General features: G+C 45.5%; 1 protein-coding gene across 3 annotated transcripts in view; it reads left to right on the forward strand.

The window, feature by feature from the left end:
* Positions 1-826: 826 nt before the first annotated feature.
* KAK (HECT ubiquitin protein ligase family protein KAK) overlaps positions 827-16,388 on the forward strand; it is a 67,981-nt gene continuing 52,419 nt past the window's right edge. For all 3 annotated transcript variants that reach the window (XR_015542643.1, XM_087390028.1, XM_087390038.1), the window contains exons 1-5: positions 827-2,082; positions 2,189-2,299; positions 2,653-2,769; positions 2,849-3,028; positions 3,117-3,281. Coding sequence is in view for 2 of the 3 variants with exons in the window: in XM_087390028.1 (XP_087246154.1) it covers positions 1,195-2,082; positions 2,189-2,299; positions 2,653-2,769; positions 2,849-3,028; positions 3,117-3,281 (1,461 nt within the window). In the remaining variant the exon portion in view is untranslated. The remainder of the gene's footprint in view (positions 2,083-2,188; positions 2,300-2,652; positions 2,770-2,848; positions 3,029-3,116; positions 3,282-16,388) is intronic.

A 16,388-nucleotide genomic window follows, 5' to 3' on the forward strand; every position in this document is an offset into this window, starting at 1 on the left:
GGACGCCCTATTGGAGCAGATGATCCTCGGAGGACTAAGGGCTCCAACCATTCTAGCCACACGAAAAAAATGAGCAAGGGTGGTAGTGATTAGGGGGATAGCCACATGGAGGTTGTCCATTGGGTGCAGGGAATTGACGTTTCCATTAAGAGTAGAGCACGTGCAAGCTTGTCATTGCCTTTGAACCAAGCCCAAGGAACTTACACGAGTATAATGGTATCAAGCACAAATTCCACCATTTTTCAAAATGCATGTTCAACGTGTAGGCCACACGTCGAGCTTCACATGCATGGATCGCACCCAAATGCGCGCACCCTAAAGCAAGCGTGGACATAGCCGTGCCCCTCTCTCTCTCTCTCTCTCTCTCTCTCTCAATCTTTGTCTCTCTCGACCCCCATGGGCCCAACCTTTTTTCTTTGCACCTTTAGAAGCGAGGCTCCAACATACCTGCCCTCCCTCAATTCTTCATCCTGATGTTTGCGTCTCTCTTTCTTCTTCTCCCTCATGCTCTGCTTTTGATCTTTTGCTTTGATCATAATGCTCTGCTTTTGATCTTTTGCTTTGATCTTTTTCTTCTTCTCCCTAATGCTCTGCTTTTGATCTTTTACACGAGTATAATGGTATCAAGCACCCATTCCACCATTTTTCAAAATGCATGTTCAACGTGTAGGCCACACGTCGAGCTTCACATGCATGGATCGCACCCAAATGCGCGCACCCTAAAGCAAGCGTGGACATAGCCGTGCCCCTCTCTCTCTCTCTCTCTCTCTCAATCTTTGTCTCTCTCTCTCTCTCTCTCTCGACCCCCATGGGCCCAACCTTTTTTCTTTGCACCTTTAGAAGCGAGGCTCCAACATACCTGCCCTCCCTCAATTCTTCATCCTGATGTTTGCGTCTCTTTTTCTTCTTCTCCCTAATGCTCTGCTTTTGATCTTTTGCTTTGATCGTGCTGCCCACCGCCATCGCCAGACATAGCTACAACCTTGGCCTTGATCCTCCCCCTCCCTCCCTCCTCGCACCCCTTCGCTGCGAACCCCTCGTGCGTGACATCGCCCCAATTCTGCCCCCTTTTTTCATGGATTGGCTGATGTAGATCAAGCTATTGCAGAGGAAGCCATGTCTTCTCCCTGGCGCGACTAAACCAGAGAGAGAAAACGGGGAGAGGGGGGGGACCTCGGGGGTGGGGATTCTTTTATGGAAACGCGCAGCCGCAAGCGGGCGGAGGCCACGGGACAAAGGCCATCGCCTGCTGCTAACCCTGCTGCTTCACGCGCGAAGAGGGCTCGTCTGTCAGCCTCACCTTTGTCCGCTCCCATCCCCCCTCGCCCACGGACTGGAAATCGAACAACAGGTCTCGGAGCTAACCATAACGCAACCACTAACATTTCTATATCCCGCTCTCAAGAGGTAAGCATGGATTCGGGTTTAGAATCGTCGACATCGGCTTCCAAAAGGGAGAACGACAGGGCTAGGAAGGAAGCGGAGAAAGAGGATGATCACGGATCAGGCAAGACAATTCGAGGGATGGACAAAGAGAAGGAGTCCGATAAAGGGAAAGAGAAAGAATCGGAGAAGGAGAAGGAGAGGCAACGCGATAGAGATAGGCCGGGCGGTACGTGTGATGAAGACAATGATGCAGAGGGTAACAGTAGTCTGCAACACAATCTTGCCTCTGCCAGCAGTGCGCTTCACGGTTTGCTCAGGAAGCTTGGGGCAGGGTTGGATGATCTTCTGCCATCTTCGAGCCCACATCAAAGCAGCAAGTTGAAGAGAATTCTCTCAGGTTTGAGGGCAGAAGGGGAGGAGGGTCGGCAATTAGAGGCCCTCTCACAGTTATGTGAATTGCTTTCGATCGGAACCGAAGAATCGCTTAGTAGTTTCTCTGTTGACTCTTTCGTGCCTGTGTTGGTGGGTCTTCTCAATCACGAATACAACCCTGACATGATGCTGCTAGCGGCCCGAGCACTCACGCATCTCTGCGATGTGCTGCCGTCTTCATGTGCTGCTGTAGTGCATTATGGGGCAGTGCCTTGCCTTTGTGCACGTCTTTTGACCATCGAGTATATTGATTTGGCCGAGCAGGTAGAGAATGCCTAAGGATTCAGTAGTTTACTAGACGATTTTTTCTTTTGGATGTCTTATTACGGTTTTTCTATGTTTGCTCTGATGTAAATGTTACCTTTTGTAGTCCTTGCAAGCTCTTGAGAAAATTTCTCATGAGCATCCAACTGCGTGCTTGCGAGCAGGAGCACTCATGGCTGTTTTATCGTACCTCGACTTCTTCTCTACGGGAGTCCAGGTAAAGTGTAAAGGACCATTGTGGTAAAATGTGAAGTTTAAAGGACTATTCTGGTAAAATGTGAGTAAAGGACTATTGTGGTAAAATGTGAAGTTTAAAGCGCCTGATTTTATTTACTGCAATTCCACCAGAAGTCAAAGGACTTGTGTGTGTGAAACACTTTGTCCAGCATCATCTCCCCCCTCCCAAGGAAAAGGACACCCTCTTGTTTGCCCCCTTCCCTCTTTTCTGAGCCCATTAATTACACGCAGATGTGCATACGAGGATGTATGTTTTCTGAGATTAGGGAAGAGATCTCTTTTGCTTCTTATGTGTGAAGTTCTCACCTGCATTCCATTTTTGCAATTTTGTAGAGAGTTGCTGTTTCCACAGCGGCAAATATCTGCCGACAGCTGCCATTGGATGCCTCTGATTTCGTTATGGATGCAGTCCCCATATTGACAAATCTTCTTCAGTACCAGGACTCAAAGGTTGCTTAAACATGTGTGTGTTTTCCTTGTTATAGTATTGTGACTGGGCATTTGTAAACGTTTGAATGATGTGTAATAGGTAGTGGAACATGCTTCAGTGTGTCTGACTCGAATAGCTGAGTCCTTTGCCTCATCTTCGGACAAATTAGACAAGCTCTGCTCACATGGCCTGATTCCTCAAGCTGCACGCCTCATTTCTGTCAGTACTTTGAATGGTAGCATGGTTTCTCAAACATCTCTCAGCAACTCAACGTATACAGTGAGTAGCCACGTGCACAAAGCTGAAGTAAAGTTGTTTTTGCTATCTTTACTTTGAGGGATTCATTGAATTGCCCAAACAACCGCAGGGCTTGATAAGGCTCTTATCAACGTGCGCGAGTGGTTCAGCAGTTGCTGCAGAGAGTCTTCTTCTTTTAAATATCAGTACCGTTGTGAAGGACATCTTGGCTGGTTCTGGACTGGTCTCTAGTATTTCTGTCTCTCCTTCTGCAGTTAACAGGCCTCCAGAACAGGTAACGTTGTCAACATAGCTTGCTTAAGTGACAGAAAGTGAAAGGATGAAAGTGGTTTTTCTTGCTAGATGATTGTTGTCTGATTTGTGGCAACTTTAGAGCTTTCTGCAAATCATCAAACAAATATTTAGCCTTTGAATAATTCAAGGCTTTAATTTTGTCATGGCTCGCTCTATCTTTAATCTTCATAAAGTACGGTTTGAAGCTTTGCTTGTATAGGGAAGATTCAGATTCCTTTCTTTGTGTGTGTGATACAAGAAAGGACCTGGATTTGTCATGGGTCTACGCATGATTTAGATGACTGTTAATGCAGTTCGTTCTCCTCATCTTGGTTGAATGTGATCTCATTTGCTGGAATGAATTTATGCCGACAACGAGGAGGAATAGAGAGACACTGCCTTCGCCAGAGCAGAAGAAAGAACTGGCTATTCCATATTGTAAACCCTTGGGGAAGACACTGCCTTCCCCAGAACAGAAGGAAGAAATGGCTATTCAATATTGTAAATGGTCATTGATCTTCAATATATCCCGGGCAGCCATGCACAGAGAGCACTTCACACTAGATTGGTTTGCTGGTGGAGATTGCTGCATCCTTTACATGCTTGTGCTTTCTAAGTTAGGAATGTAATTTTGCCTCTTTGTAGGAAGCGATACATAAGTGTAAAGGGTCTATTTAGTTTTTTATGTTTTAAAGTGAGAAGTAGAATTTATTAGCGTCCTCGGGGGGCCAAAAAATGACCTGTCTGGATACAATGTAAAAAGAGTCTCCTCAAGGAGAGGGGTCAGGAGTCTATGAGTTCCTGACGACAGGTAAAAAGACGAGTGACAAAAGATCCCAATGCTGCCGGAGAGGCAGTGAAGAGAACTGATGTCAACTGAGCGGAGTCCCCCAGTATCTGCTGGTAGTCCTCCCTGATATGTGCATATCGGGGGCACTGTAGAGCTACATGTGCCTCTGTCTCAACTGTGTGCATGTCACAAAGGGTACAAACTTTAGCATGTCGAGGCTGGTGTATCCAAGCTCCTTGCTCAATGGCAAATGTATGAGATCTGGTACGGAACCTGGCGATGTTTCTGCGATATAGAAGGGGGATAGGTGTGCTAATATAAGACTGAGCATGAGTCTCTATGGACATGTATGTAGACCACCACGTGGGGATTTATGTTATCTTGGTAATATTCCAGCTTTACCCTCTTTTCACTTGTCAACCAGTGATTCCGCAAAGTGCTCAGTAAAGACAGTTGAAACTCTTGCATGTTGACCTTTTTAGGCGGCATGGTCAAATATGCTTCCACTTTCCATCTGCTGAACCATTTTCTTATGTCGGTTGCCCATCCTGTGCAAAGGACCTTACTTTTGTAGTTCTTTTGAAGCTTTGTGCTGGCGTTCCATGCTTTATGAGGCAGCCTATCAGGTTGCATTTGCTGCACCTCTATTAGGTATTGCATAACTCTGATCAATGCATGAAATTCAATCGGTCTCCTTCCCGTTTCCAACAGAAGTATTGAGTATGGAGTAGTGGGTTTGACACCAAGGTGTCTCCTTAAGAAAGCTTTTTGCATTTTCTGAATATCATTCCATGTAGAGGCTGAAATGCTGCCTCCCCATACTTCCACTCCATACAATACTGTCTGCACTACATATGTGCATCAAACAATACATTTCGAATTTTCCAGTTCCTAGTGTCGGTGTGCCTGCAATCATTCTCAAGCTGGTAGTACTTCCCCCAACCAGTGTCCATCCTTGTATGTATACATTGCCACCATCTGTGATCTGCCGGGATATCAACCCCTAAGTATTTGAAGGTGCTGATGTAAGAAATCCTAGATTTACTATATTTAGAAATGTGCTAAGGAGCAGAAAGGAGACTGAAATAGCGCAGAACAAGGAATATTTGTATTGCTTGAGTGTCTGTAGTATCTGTAGTGTCATCCATACAATTGGGCCTCTCTTATATAGAGAGTGAAGAGTCACACATGAAAAGGTGTGTACTCCAAAGTGTATGTGCATGAAGAGGTGTGTACCCCTTGTGAAGGGTGTGACCCTTGATGAGAGGGTACATTACAATAGGAGTGTCTCTTCCATAGAATGTCTCTTGTGAAGGGTTGTGCCTCGTAGGAAGTGTCCCGTCGAAAGGGCATACCCTTCCACAAGTGTCCATTCATCAAACCATCCATAAGTCTAGATATAGAGAAAGGAATACGTCACAGATCGTGACATCCCCTCCCACTCAAAATAAGACCCTGGTGGAGATAATGAACTGATGTAGAAAATATCACGGTAAATTCTGAAAAATACTGCTGTAAAATGTTAGGGTACTACTGTAAGTCTTCATCAGATTGCCAAGTAGCGTCGGAGTCGTCCAGATCTCCTTTAGAGAGTGATGGTCTGTCTTGACCACTGAGTCGGCTCCCATGAGATAATGTTTGCAAGAGCGATAAGCATGTATAATGGCAAGGAACTCCTTATCATAAACCAGGTATCGGGTTTGGATATCAGAATGTTTATGGCTGTCAAAAGCAATAACTCTGCCTTCTTGCATCAAGATTGCTCCTGTAGCGATGTCGGAAGCGTCGGTCATGACCTCAAATGGAAGGTTTGGGTCAGCAATAGCCATAACTGGTGTGGTAGTGAGTGCTTGCTTGAGTTGTTGGAAACTATACTCTGTTTCGGGAAGCCTCTGAAAAACTGCTGTGCTTTTCAATAATTCGCACATAGGAGCTGCGATTTCGGAAAACCGATAGACCTTTGTATGGTAGAAGTTTGCCAATCCGAGAAAAGCGCGGACATCATGAACATTCTTAGGAGTAGGCCAGTTTCGGATTACCTTGACCTTCTTGGGATCCACAGAGATGCCTTGAGCTGAAATAACATGTCCCAAATATTCGAGTTGGGTCTTGAAGAACTCACTCTTCTCAATGTTGATGTAGAGAGAATTTGCGCGGAGAACTTCAAAAACTTGGTGAAGATGTTGTTTGTGCTCATGTAGGGATCTGCTGAAAACGAGGATGTCATCGAGGTAAACGATGACGAACTTATCGAGGAAAGGCCTGAAAATGTCGTTCATTAGTGTCATGAATGTGGCCGGGGCATTGTTTAACCCAAAAGGCATGACCAAACATTCATAGTGTCCATACTTTGTTCGAAAAGCTGTCTTGTACTCATTGCCTTCTCGTATGCGAATTTGATGATAACCTGAACGAAGATCAATCTTTGAGAACTGTGTTGCGTGTAGAAGTTGATCGAAGAGGTCATCGATGCGAGGCAATGGATACTTGTTTTTTTTAGTGAGCTTGTTGAGGGCTCGGTAGTCGATGCAGAGGCGGATTGACTTATTCTTTTTTTCCACAAGTAGTACAGGAGATCCGAAAGGGCTGCGACTGGGCTGAATGTGACCTTTGTTAAGTAGTCCGGTGACCTGTCTTTGGATTTCTTCATTTTGAGTGTAAGAAACCCGATAAGGAGGTTTCGACGGTGGATTACTGCCGGGAATAAGGTCGATTGGGTGATCCACTGGTCGTCGAGGTGGTAACTGCTTTGGCAATTCCTGTGGAAAAATATCCAGGTAGGGCTGGAAAAAAGGTTGGTTGAGGTATTTAGGAGGATCCTTTGTTGGTGTCTCCTCTACTGCCGTAACCAACATAAGTGAAGTCTTTACTTGACGTTTACGAACCCACTTCTTTACTTGTAGGGCAGAGGCAACTGGGGTTGAAGGAGAGTCCCTAGAACCAGTTAGCTCAATAAGTTTTCCCTAGTGGACAAACTGGATAGTATGGCTGCGAAAACTGATTGATGGATCATAGTCGTAGAGCCACTGTTGTCCAAGTATGACATCGTACCGAGAGAGGCATGATGTCGAAGTTCAACTTGTCCGTATAATGTTGGATGCGAAAAGACAAGTTTTTGATTCTGGTGTTGCACAAGAAGGTAGTTCCATTTGCGAATTCAATCTGATAGTCCATGAGACTAGGACTGGTGGTCAATCGAAGTTTGTCGACCATAGAACTAGCTAGGAAGTTATGAGAGCAGCCACTGTCAATGAGGATAGTGACTGTTGTTCCACGAATCGATCCTTGAACACAAAGTACGTGAGTGGCCAGGGAAGATTTAGGGTTGTTGGCAAGGCTCAGGTGGATGATATTTGCCATTCGAACAGCTTTGCCTTTCTTGTCTTGTGCTGGGGTAGCATCTTCTGTCAGGGAAGTGCTAGGTTTCATATTGGAATTTTGCTTTGGTCGCTTGGGACAATCGAACCATCTATGGTCGCCTGTACAAATGGTTTACAAAGTCCTTTTGTGCTGGAGTTGTTCTTCTTGTCAGTGGCCGCACCTTTATGTTGGGGATGACGGTAATGACTTTGTGAAGAAGAAGAGTCGCGATCCTTGGAGGAGTGCTTCTGTTGGAATCCAGCATACGATTTCTGAGACTTGTGGGGATCTTGAGACTGTCGCTGACCTTGATTACCCGAGTTTTTTCTAAACCTGGGGTTATCTTAAGGGCGAGCACCTTTGGCCATAGTAGAGTTTTGTGTTCGATTAGCACTCTACATCCCTGTGTTTTGGAAATCGGTTATGTGCTCTGCGTAAGCAATAGCGCCAGCTGTGGTGGTGATGTTTGCTTTAAGGACATCAATGCGTAACGAGAGATCTAGGCCTGAGATGAAAGCATGAAGGCGATCATCCTCAGTTAATCCATCAATCTCCAGCACCAATGTGGTGAACTGAGAGATGTAGGAAGACAGGGTGCCTGTTTGCTCGAACTGTCGGACTTTTGAACGTGCTTGGAAGTCCGCATTGGCAGGTATGAACTGCTTACGGAGCACGTGTTCAAAACGTTTCCATGTTAACACACTTTTGCCGTCCTTTAAGCGTCTTTGCCACCATAGAAAAGCTGTATCCTTAAGGAGGGAGGTTGCCAAGGCAATCTTTTTGCCTTCAGAGAGGTCAACAGTATCAAAGTACATGCGCAATTTTGCGAGCCATTGGTCAACTGTTCGGCGATTTCGTTGACCAGTGTAGGCTTCCGGAATGTCAAGTCTTTTAGTTTTGGAAGCTTGGAGTAAACGGTAGAGGACACGGAGTTCAGTGTTTTCTACCTCTGGTGGGAATGAGTCCACATAGTCATCTGGTTGCGTCACGTCATCCTGTGTATGTGTGGTACTGCGAGAATCTTGGAGTTGTTGGACTTTCTGGACCAAGTCGGAGATGCTGTCCTGAAGCTGGGAAATTTGAAGTTGCAGCAGTGTTTCGCCTTGTATGTTGACTTCAGGGGTCTTTTTTGGACTTGAGTTGCTTATTTTCGGAGAGGCTGCACGCGAGCGTTGCGACATATCTGAGGTCCCCGTGAGAAAAGCACGAACCTGCGCTCTAGTTTGTACCATTTCTGGAAGAAGATTCGGGCTGCTCCCTGAGGTTGCTCATGTTGGAGGGGGCAGGCGAGGCAGGATGGAACCACCCGTGGAAATCTGGTAAAGGAGGTCCTGTCTGAGGTAACACTGGTGATGCCGAAATGGGTGTTACCGCTCGTGAGAGTACATGAGTAGGTTGCAGAGTCCACGGATCTGAGAAAGGATAAGGAGTTGTTGTCGGAAGTGGAGGATATCCAGGAGAAGGAGTGCCTTCAGAGTGTAAATACTGTCTTGGGGAAGGTACAACCTGTAAAGGAGGATATCTGGGAGCGGAAGGAGGTGGAGAGTACCCTGGCGATGCTGAAGCTGAGGGGTACAAATCTCTCCAAAGATGGACAGCAAACTCGTGAGGAATATCGGGTTCTGGGTATCTTCGTGTCTCGTGGAACACAACCTGGACGGTGATGAGGAAGTAATGTAACTGAGGTGCCTCATGCAGAAGGCATAGTATGTGGTCCAAATCACTAGGAGGGCATGTGACACAGAAGACCCACAATGCTAACCTCCGAAATGGGCTGGTTGTGCAATCTGAACACGATATTGTGTGGTAGATGATGCCTGAGGTGTCCTTGAAATGCTGGGTGAATTACCAGGGGTTTCCATGCTTTAAGGGAGCGTCTTTCATTTGCTGTAATTGGATAATGACAAGAGAATCCTTAAAAGTAGAATGGAAAGAATCCACCTGGCTTTGATTTAATCTGCCAATTTGTTGCGTAGAAAAGGCCTGCAGATTTCTGTCCGGAGGTCCATGTTGCAGTGGGTGGCGAGGAGCAGATGTGGGCCTGGCTGGTCTGGAACAGCAACAGCATGCGTTTAACAGGCAGTCTGGATTGCGGTAAAGGGGCTGTACCGCTGCTGATCTGGCAGGTAAGATGGCGAAAAAGAGGGGGCAGACTGCGTATGGCGAAACAGGCTGCTGGTATCCAATTCTGGATCGCGATAGGGGGCTGGCGAACCAGGCTGCGGGCTTCCAAGGGCTGTTTAGCGGCAGCAATGGCAGGGCCTGGCAGGTAACCAGGGCAGCAAACTGGCGAGGGCAGGGCAGCAAAGCAATAGTTTGAATTTGAGGTAAGGTGTAACGTGGTAGATGATGCGCGACTCGATTTTATAAATGTTTCTACATCCTTAAAGGGAAGATGTGAGCACAATGCCCTCTATTATCATTGAAGTTAAAGGTGTCTCATGGGTAAAGCATTAGAAGTAGGTGGAATGCACACACAGACAGGAAACAGTGGTGTGGAAAAAGCACACCATTGAAGATGTTATGCCATCTATAACATAAAGTGTGTCCCATGGGATAAAAAATTTAGCCATCAAATAATTTTGGAATGTCAAGTGCAGGATGCCCAGCATTAAGAAGATTCATGTTTCTCTTATGAACAGAGAGTTCTGCTGGCTAGGTATGAGCATTATAACCAAAAGTGTCAAGTGAATACAGGAGAGTGCCTGAAGTTAGGTGGCTTGTAGCTCCATTCGAGATTCACCTGGTTGGGAAAGCATCTCAATAGAATTTCTCGTTGACTTACACGTCATGATTTTGCGTGATTGCGCATTCGATTGCGCAAATGGCTCAGTGGTTTTAACTGTAAAGTGCGAAGATTTGTGAGTTAGCAAATGTATCTGGCTTCCATAGAGTGGAAACAAGTTTCAATACAAGTAAAAACAAACAAAAAGGGTTGATGAAATCTTATCTTGAGCCCTTTTGAATAGTATCTCTAGCATGGTTCAACCTTTAATTCAGGTCTTTGCATGTTTTTCTTCTCAACCCCTACATACATTGTTGCTTTCGGTTGATACCTATATATAAACACGAATGGACTATAGCATATTGCGAAATACTATAATTACTATAGGCAAACTCAGTAGAAGAGATTTGTTGCGATTTGTTTATCTATTCTAATATTCTTGACATATGCTGAAAGCATGTCTTTCGGATCCACATAGAAGGGAAGTCCACTATGATGAAGCTGAGAAAGTCTATTTGGAAGTACACGAGTCTTTAAAAACCTTGAAGATTGTGAATGTTCTACTAGGTATTGTAGACCATGCATAATACTTAAGAAAATCGGTAAGTGAGCAATTGAGCACTATCAGAAGCATATTTGATCAAATGGAAGGATGGGTCAGAGAAAAATGCAATTTGTGGGTCCTACATATTGTGTTTGAGGGTGCAAACATTCTGGGCGATAGTAACGGTATCCTCTCAGTAAGGGGTGTGAAATAGCTGCGTAAACTTAGGGGATGTGAAAAGAGGCAAATTTAAGATCCCTAGAGGAATGTGTCTTGGAAGTAGGACATACATAATCCCAAGGTAGATGTGAAGGAGCCCATTTGACTTGTTGGTGGTCGAAATGGAAGTCTGTGTTATATCAACCAATAAGTCACATAATATGCTATGAAGTCTCATATGTAGTAAGGCCATAGACCCACATGAAATCATGCATGCAACGTTTTGGGTATCACCTCTTCTCAATTATGTTACGAAGGTTCATACATTTGGCACAAGTAGACTACCAAGACTACCATAGTCTCTCTCAATGCAGCACATGCTATCATGTGCTCTTGCTAAGGTTGCTCAGAAGGGGTGCCTTATCATCCTCGATCATCCTTGGCTGAGGAGAGTAGGGGCAGTCAAAATTTGAGAGGACGGTAAGGCAAGAAGGTGCAGTACAACATCAAGATTGAGAGTAGAAGAATCTTGGAGCGGGAGTCTACTAGAAAGAGATAAGCTTTTAAGAGGAGTCCCGGAGGAGTCTACAGATAAGGAGATAAGTTCTAATGAGGAGGGTTTGGAGGATTTAGAGGTGGAAGAGGAGACAAAATCATGAGTAGTTGGGGTGCATAATGTTATGGCCGAAGGTACGGGGGTTAAGGATAAGGATAAATAGGAATAAAGAGATAGAAATAGCAATGTGCTCAATGGTCCTCACTCATAGAGGAGGAAAGAGAAAAGTTGCTAGATATGCTAGACAAGTTTCCAAGGCTGTTTGTCATGCAATCGATGACAATCACTTTGATGGAGCACAAGACAACTACTATAGAGTTGAGGAGATTGGGAGAGGCTTTAGAAAAGATCGCTAATTTGTTGATAATTGAACATTGTGATAAGTTGTTGGAGCAGTGGATGCTACCGTCGGGAGTTTGAACTCAGAGAAGTGTCATGTGGGTGGTGCTATTGCTAGGACATGTGGTATCTAAGGAAGGGTACCCTTAGTTTGGAGCTTCGCACTTGGAGTCAGCCTACTGGTGATGGTGGGGAACCTATTTCATGATGTTCAGCTTGGAGTTAGGTTTGCTATCACCAGTTGGGATGACTTCAGCCTCTACCTATTGCTAGTTGGAGAGTTGCTCTGTTAGTGGCATGAGCTATGTCATGAAGGTAGTGTTAAGGCCAATGGAGTTATAGATTTATTAATGGGTTAAACCTAAAATTACTTCTGGCGTGTCTACTTCTAGACTCAAGTCTGTAGAAGAAGCTATGCCATTAGTACAAATGCTTGAGCTTAAATATTGCTCGAAGTAAATAAACATGGATATCGGGGGCTTCTCTAAGGGATGATTCCAAGAAGATTCCCTTTGTCAGCTTCGCAGATAAAAAGACTTGTAAAAGAGTTTGAAGAGCTAGTAGCTAGCTCATTTCTTGAAGATGGAAGAATAAATGAGTTCTTAATGTGGGTGCATTGTGACACATTGGCTCGTCATCAAGTGCAAACAATGTACCAAAGTAGAACCCATTTAGGATGTTTTGTCACCATATTTGTGTCCAGGGATGAGCTATGTAGGTCAATTCCCAGCCCTTAGGGACAGTCCAAGTCACTTGTACCCATGGAGAATGGCGTAAATTAGTTAGGTTCTAGTAGTTCTAGGGTTAGGTTGGTGGGCAGGCCATTTTGGCCAGCTGGGCTCTGACCAAACCAGGCCTGACCAGGTTGGCCAGTGGCTGACCTAGTCAGGTGGTTCCAGGCCCTAAAAAAGGGGCTGCAGCCCCCCGTTTCATTTACTCATATTCCTGGCCCTGCTCTCCTGCCATTCCAGCCTGCTGCCACACGATTTTAGCCCTGCTCCCTGCTGTGAATCAGTTCCAAACTCCGCCAATCAGGGGCAGACATTCAACGCAGCAGTGGCGGCACATTGGACAGCAGCAAGTGGAGGTTTTCCGGGACTGTTTCAGCAGCCTTTTCTCGGTTCTCTCTCAGTTCATCTCTTTTCTTAGCCATCTCTCACTCATGCGGACACCTCCATGCCCATGGACAGCACAAGCCTCATTTTTCAGCCTCGCAGTGTGGTCTACATCGACGGTGGGGACAGCATTGAGGCCTCAATCATTGGCTGGAGTTGTTCTCACAGGTTTTTGGGCATTGTCTGGCAGTCGAAGGTCCCTCTTCAGAGTTGCTTTCTCTCTCTCGCTAGAAGAGTGTTTTAAGCATTGTGTTTTCAGTTCTCCAGGTTAAAGCAAATACTTTCCCCCCCCCCCTCTCCCTTCCAAGTCCCCTCTCTGTGGTGTACATTGTAGAGACTTGCTAAAGGTTTAAAGAAGCTCTTGCTGCATTTCACACGATATTTAACCATCACGTTGGATGGACAAAAGTAGTAGAGCCTAACTCGCCTTCACAGCCACCCTCATCCACGTTCAAAACACCCGAACAATGCAATCACAAGGCAAAAGGCATTCATTCAACATCCTTTTCTCTACACACTTCGAGACACAACTCACACTCTGGTTACATTCTTCGGGAACCAGTCGACCTCAGAAAGAAACCCAGTGGAATACACAGCCCAACACAAACTCCTACTGATTGAGTTCAAGCTCACAAAGCATACAAAGACATAATGCATCCAATCCCACAACTCATTGGACAACCATCCACAAGTTCCTTATGGACTAAAGGAAATCTGACATGCACTACGCTCCCGTATCACAGCTCGCCACCCTTGGAGATCTTGATATTCTGCCTGGCAATGCCTCTCTGCCTTCAACCCACAACTAATGCAAGCCCATGCTCTCTTTACAACTCTCCTGGCACCTTCTTCATGCAATTCCATCAAGAAAAAGACGACCTCTTCCAAAATCCTACTAAGGTGTTCTTATAGTAGTCCTCTTCTTCTCTCAAAATTCAAAATCATGATCGAGGCTATGGCTTCTCTTGCTCTGACTGGTCCTTTTGATTCTCAGAAACCCAAAGAGCTCATGCGTAGCTTCCTCCATTTAGAAACTTCATGGTACGCAATAGACACACTGGCTGAGTAACTCCCTGCCCATATACTTTGCATGCGCCATCACCTTGCCACCGATAGTTGGCTCCTCCATCAGCTCACGGTTCTCCACTTCAAACCCAAGCTTGTGTGCTCGTCCTCTCTCCCTCTAGCGTATCGTTCTCTTAGTTATGTGTGTTCCCCAGCCAAGTCCGGAAACTCCACGTCAATGCAATCGTCAACCTCTTAATCCACCAAGATACTCTGTCTTTCGTAGTTGAGACGCCCATCTACAACCAGCAACTCACGGTCTCCTTGCGCCATCCTTCCCATGTTCTCAGCCAGCCAAGAAGCTTATGTGCCCACCATCGTCTTCTTCCTTCCAGCAGCTTTCTCTATCAATCACGGTACTCCAGCGCCTTCTTCTGAGCTCGCAAAGTCCTCCTGCTTATACATGACCTCCGCTATCCTCCATGAATCACTAGACCTGCGTAGTCGTCAAGCTCCTTCGATTCCAAAAGCTCCCAGCCTGCGCTATCAACTACTCTTCCCGTAGGATCGACGAGCCATTGATGCTGCTCTTCTACACACAGAACACACAGAGCTCATGACCTCTCGTCGTTTTAGATTCCCTCAGCAAGAGCCACGGCCCCCTTAGCCAAAACACTTCCCGATCCATGCAGTTGCTATTCCCCCGCTTCCATTGTAGAGACCCCCCCTATCTCAGAAGCTCCCTGCTTCTCCTGTTCTCCAGCATGTATATTGGCGACGCTTCTCCTCCAGGAGTCTCCCACCTTGCAGTTGCGACTCCCTCCACACTACGAGCCCCCCTCTCCTTGTAGCCTGCTACTTGCAGTCGCCACCTCGCCATCTAGAACCTCCTCGCCTCGTCCTCACGTAGCCACCTGCATGGATACTTTTTTGATTATAACCACGTCAGCTTTTATTTTTTCACCACTCTCCCACTCTTTCCTTCAAATTATACCAAGGCAATTAGTGCCTATACTCAACCTTAGGCACTCCACCTTTGCACATATCGTGCTAACCAGCATGTAGTACTCAGTTCCCCACAGACTATCACACAACTATGAAGAGTACATGTCATCCCACAACAAAACCCCGTCACACTGCTCTGGATTGTCTGGTGATCCTACACTGCACTTCATTATCTCCCAGAAGTCCTTGTAGAAGCGTCTTCCATCTCAAGACAATATGTCATCAGTGTGGAGTCCATCATGAGGCTACCCAGAGCTCATTTCCACAACCAACTAGCTATATACATAGCTATGCACTCACCCATCAACATGCAACAAGTGAAAAATATTTTTTCATTTTTATCCACACATCTCTAGCAACCCCTACTCTTCTGCTGTGACATTCATGTCCAGCAGCTAAAGAAAAACATTAGCAAACCACTTGGATCAAAAACAAAGCAAACTTGTGCTCTATGCCTCTGCTTTTCTCCTCCCGGATCAAAAGGATAACTTTGAACCCTCCATTGCCAGATATACATAATCCACCATCCTCCTGGATCAAATGGAATCAACAACACACCAATTTGATGTAGCCACCAGCTCCTTCCATGTATCCACTTCCTCTCTAAGCCTCCAGGATCCCATATCTTATCCTGCCAAGATATTACACCACTCCACTGGCTATCAGCCGTCACACTTATATCATGAGTCTTGCTCATCTTCACATGAGCTACATCTTTTGAGGTCACAACCTCACACACAAATCTCACGGGCACAACCAGCTCATAATCTGTGATTAGGGACTTCTCAGCATACCCTATTGTCTCAACCTTTGAAGCTGCAAAACTCAACCCATCATATGAATTATCAAGATCACTCAGGAGCAAACAAACATCTCTTCCACCTGAAGAATGCTCAAACATACCATCATACTCTTTCTTGTCATTGCCCACCACACATGCAAAATCCACGAGGATATCATCAAGCAAAGCATCTAGCTGATCATCAATCACACTATCACTGCCATCTAGCTCAACATGCATACTGGTGTTTTCATTCTCTTTTGAAGAGATCAATGCTAACATATCATTCAGTGCATCATCAAGAACACGATCCATCTCATCCTCTGAATCACCATCATCTTGTAAACACTGAATCTTAACCTCATCATACTCATCACAATTTGCATGCACACAATCAACACTTGCTGTCTGTAGGTCTTTTACTTTATCAGTAATAGCCACATCAGCTTCATCACTGTCACACATGATTGAGCTCTCATCTTCACTACTAATTTCACACCTCTCTTCCTCATTTGCTGAACCTGAAATCTCATCTTCTTCGGTATGCACAATCACAGTGTCAACCACAAACTGATTGCATTCAGCCATCATAGGCATATCATCACCACTCAACACTGGAGCATGATCATCATCTACACACATAGACTTATCCTTAGCTGCCTTTAATGGGCTCTCAACATTTCTGCCATCTATGGTAGCAACCCCTTCTCTCGGGCTCTCTTCTACCGC

This window comes from Dipteris shenzhenensis, chromosome 2 (assembly GCF_047967505.1).
Source record: "Dipteris shenzhenensis isolate YYH24624 ecotype China chromosome 2, Dip_SZ_1.0, whole genome shotgun sequence".
In the NCBI taxonomy this organism is placed as follows: Eukaryota; Viridiplantae; Streptophyta; class Polypodiopsida; order Gleicheniales; family Dipteridaceae; genus Dipteris; species Dipteris shenzhenensis.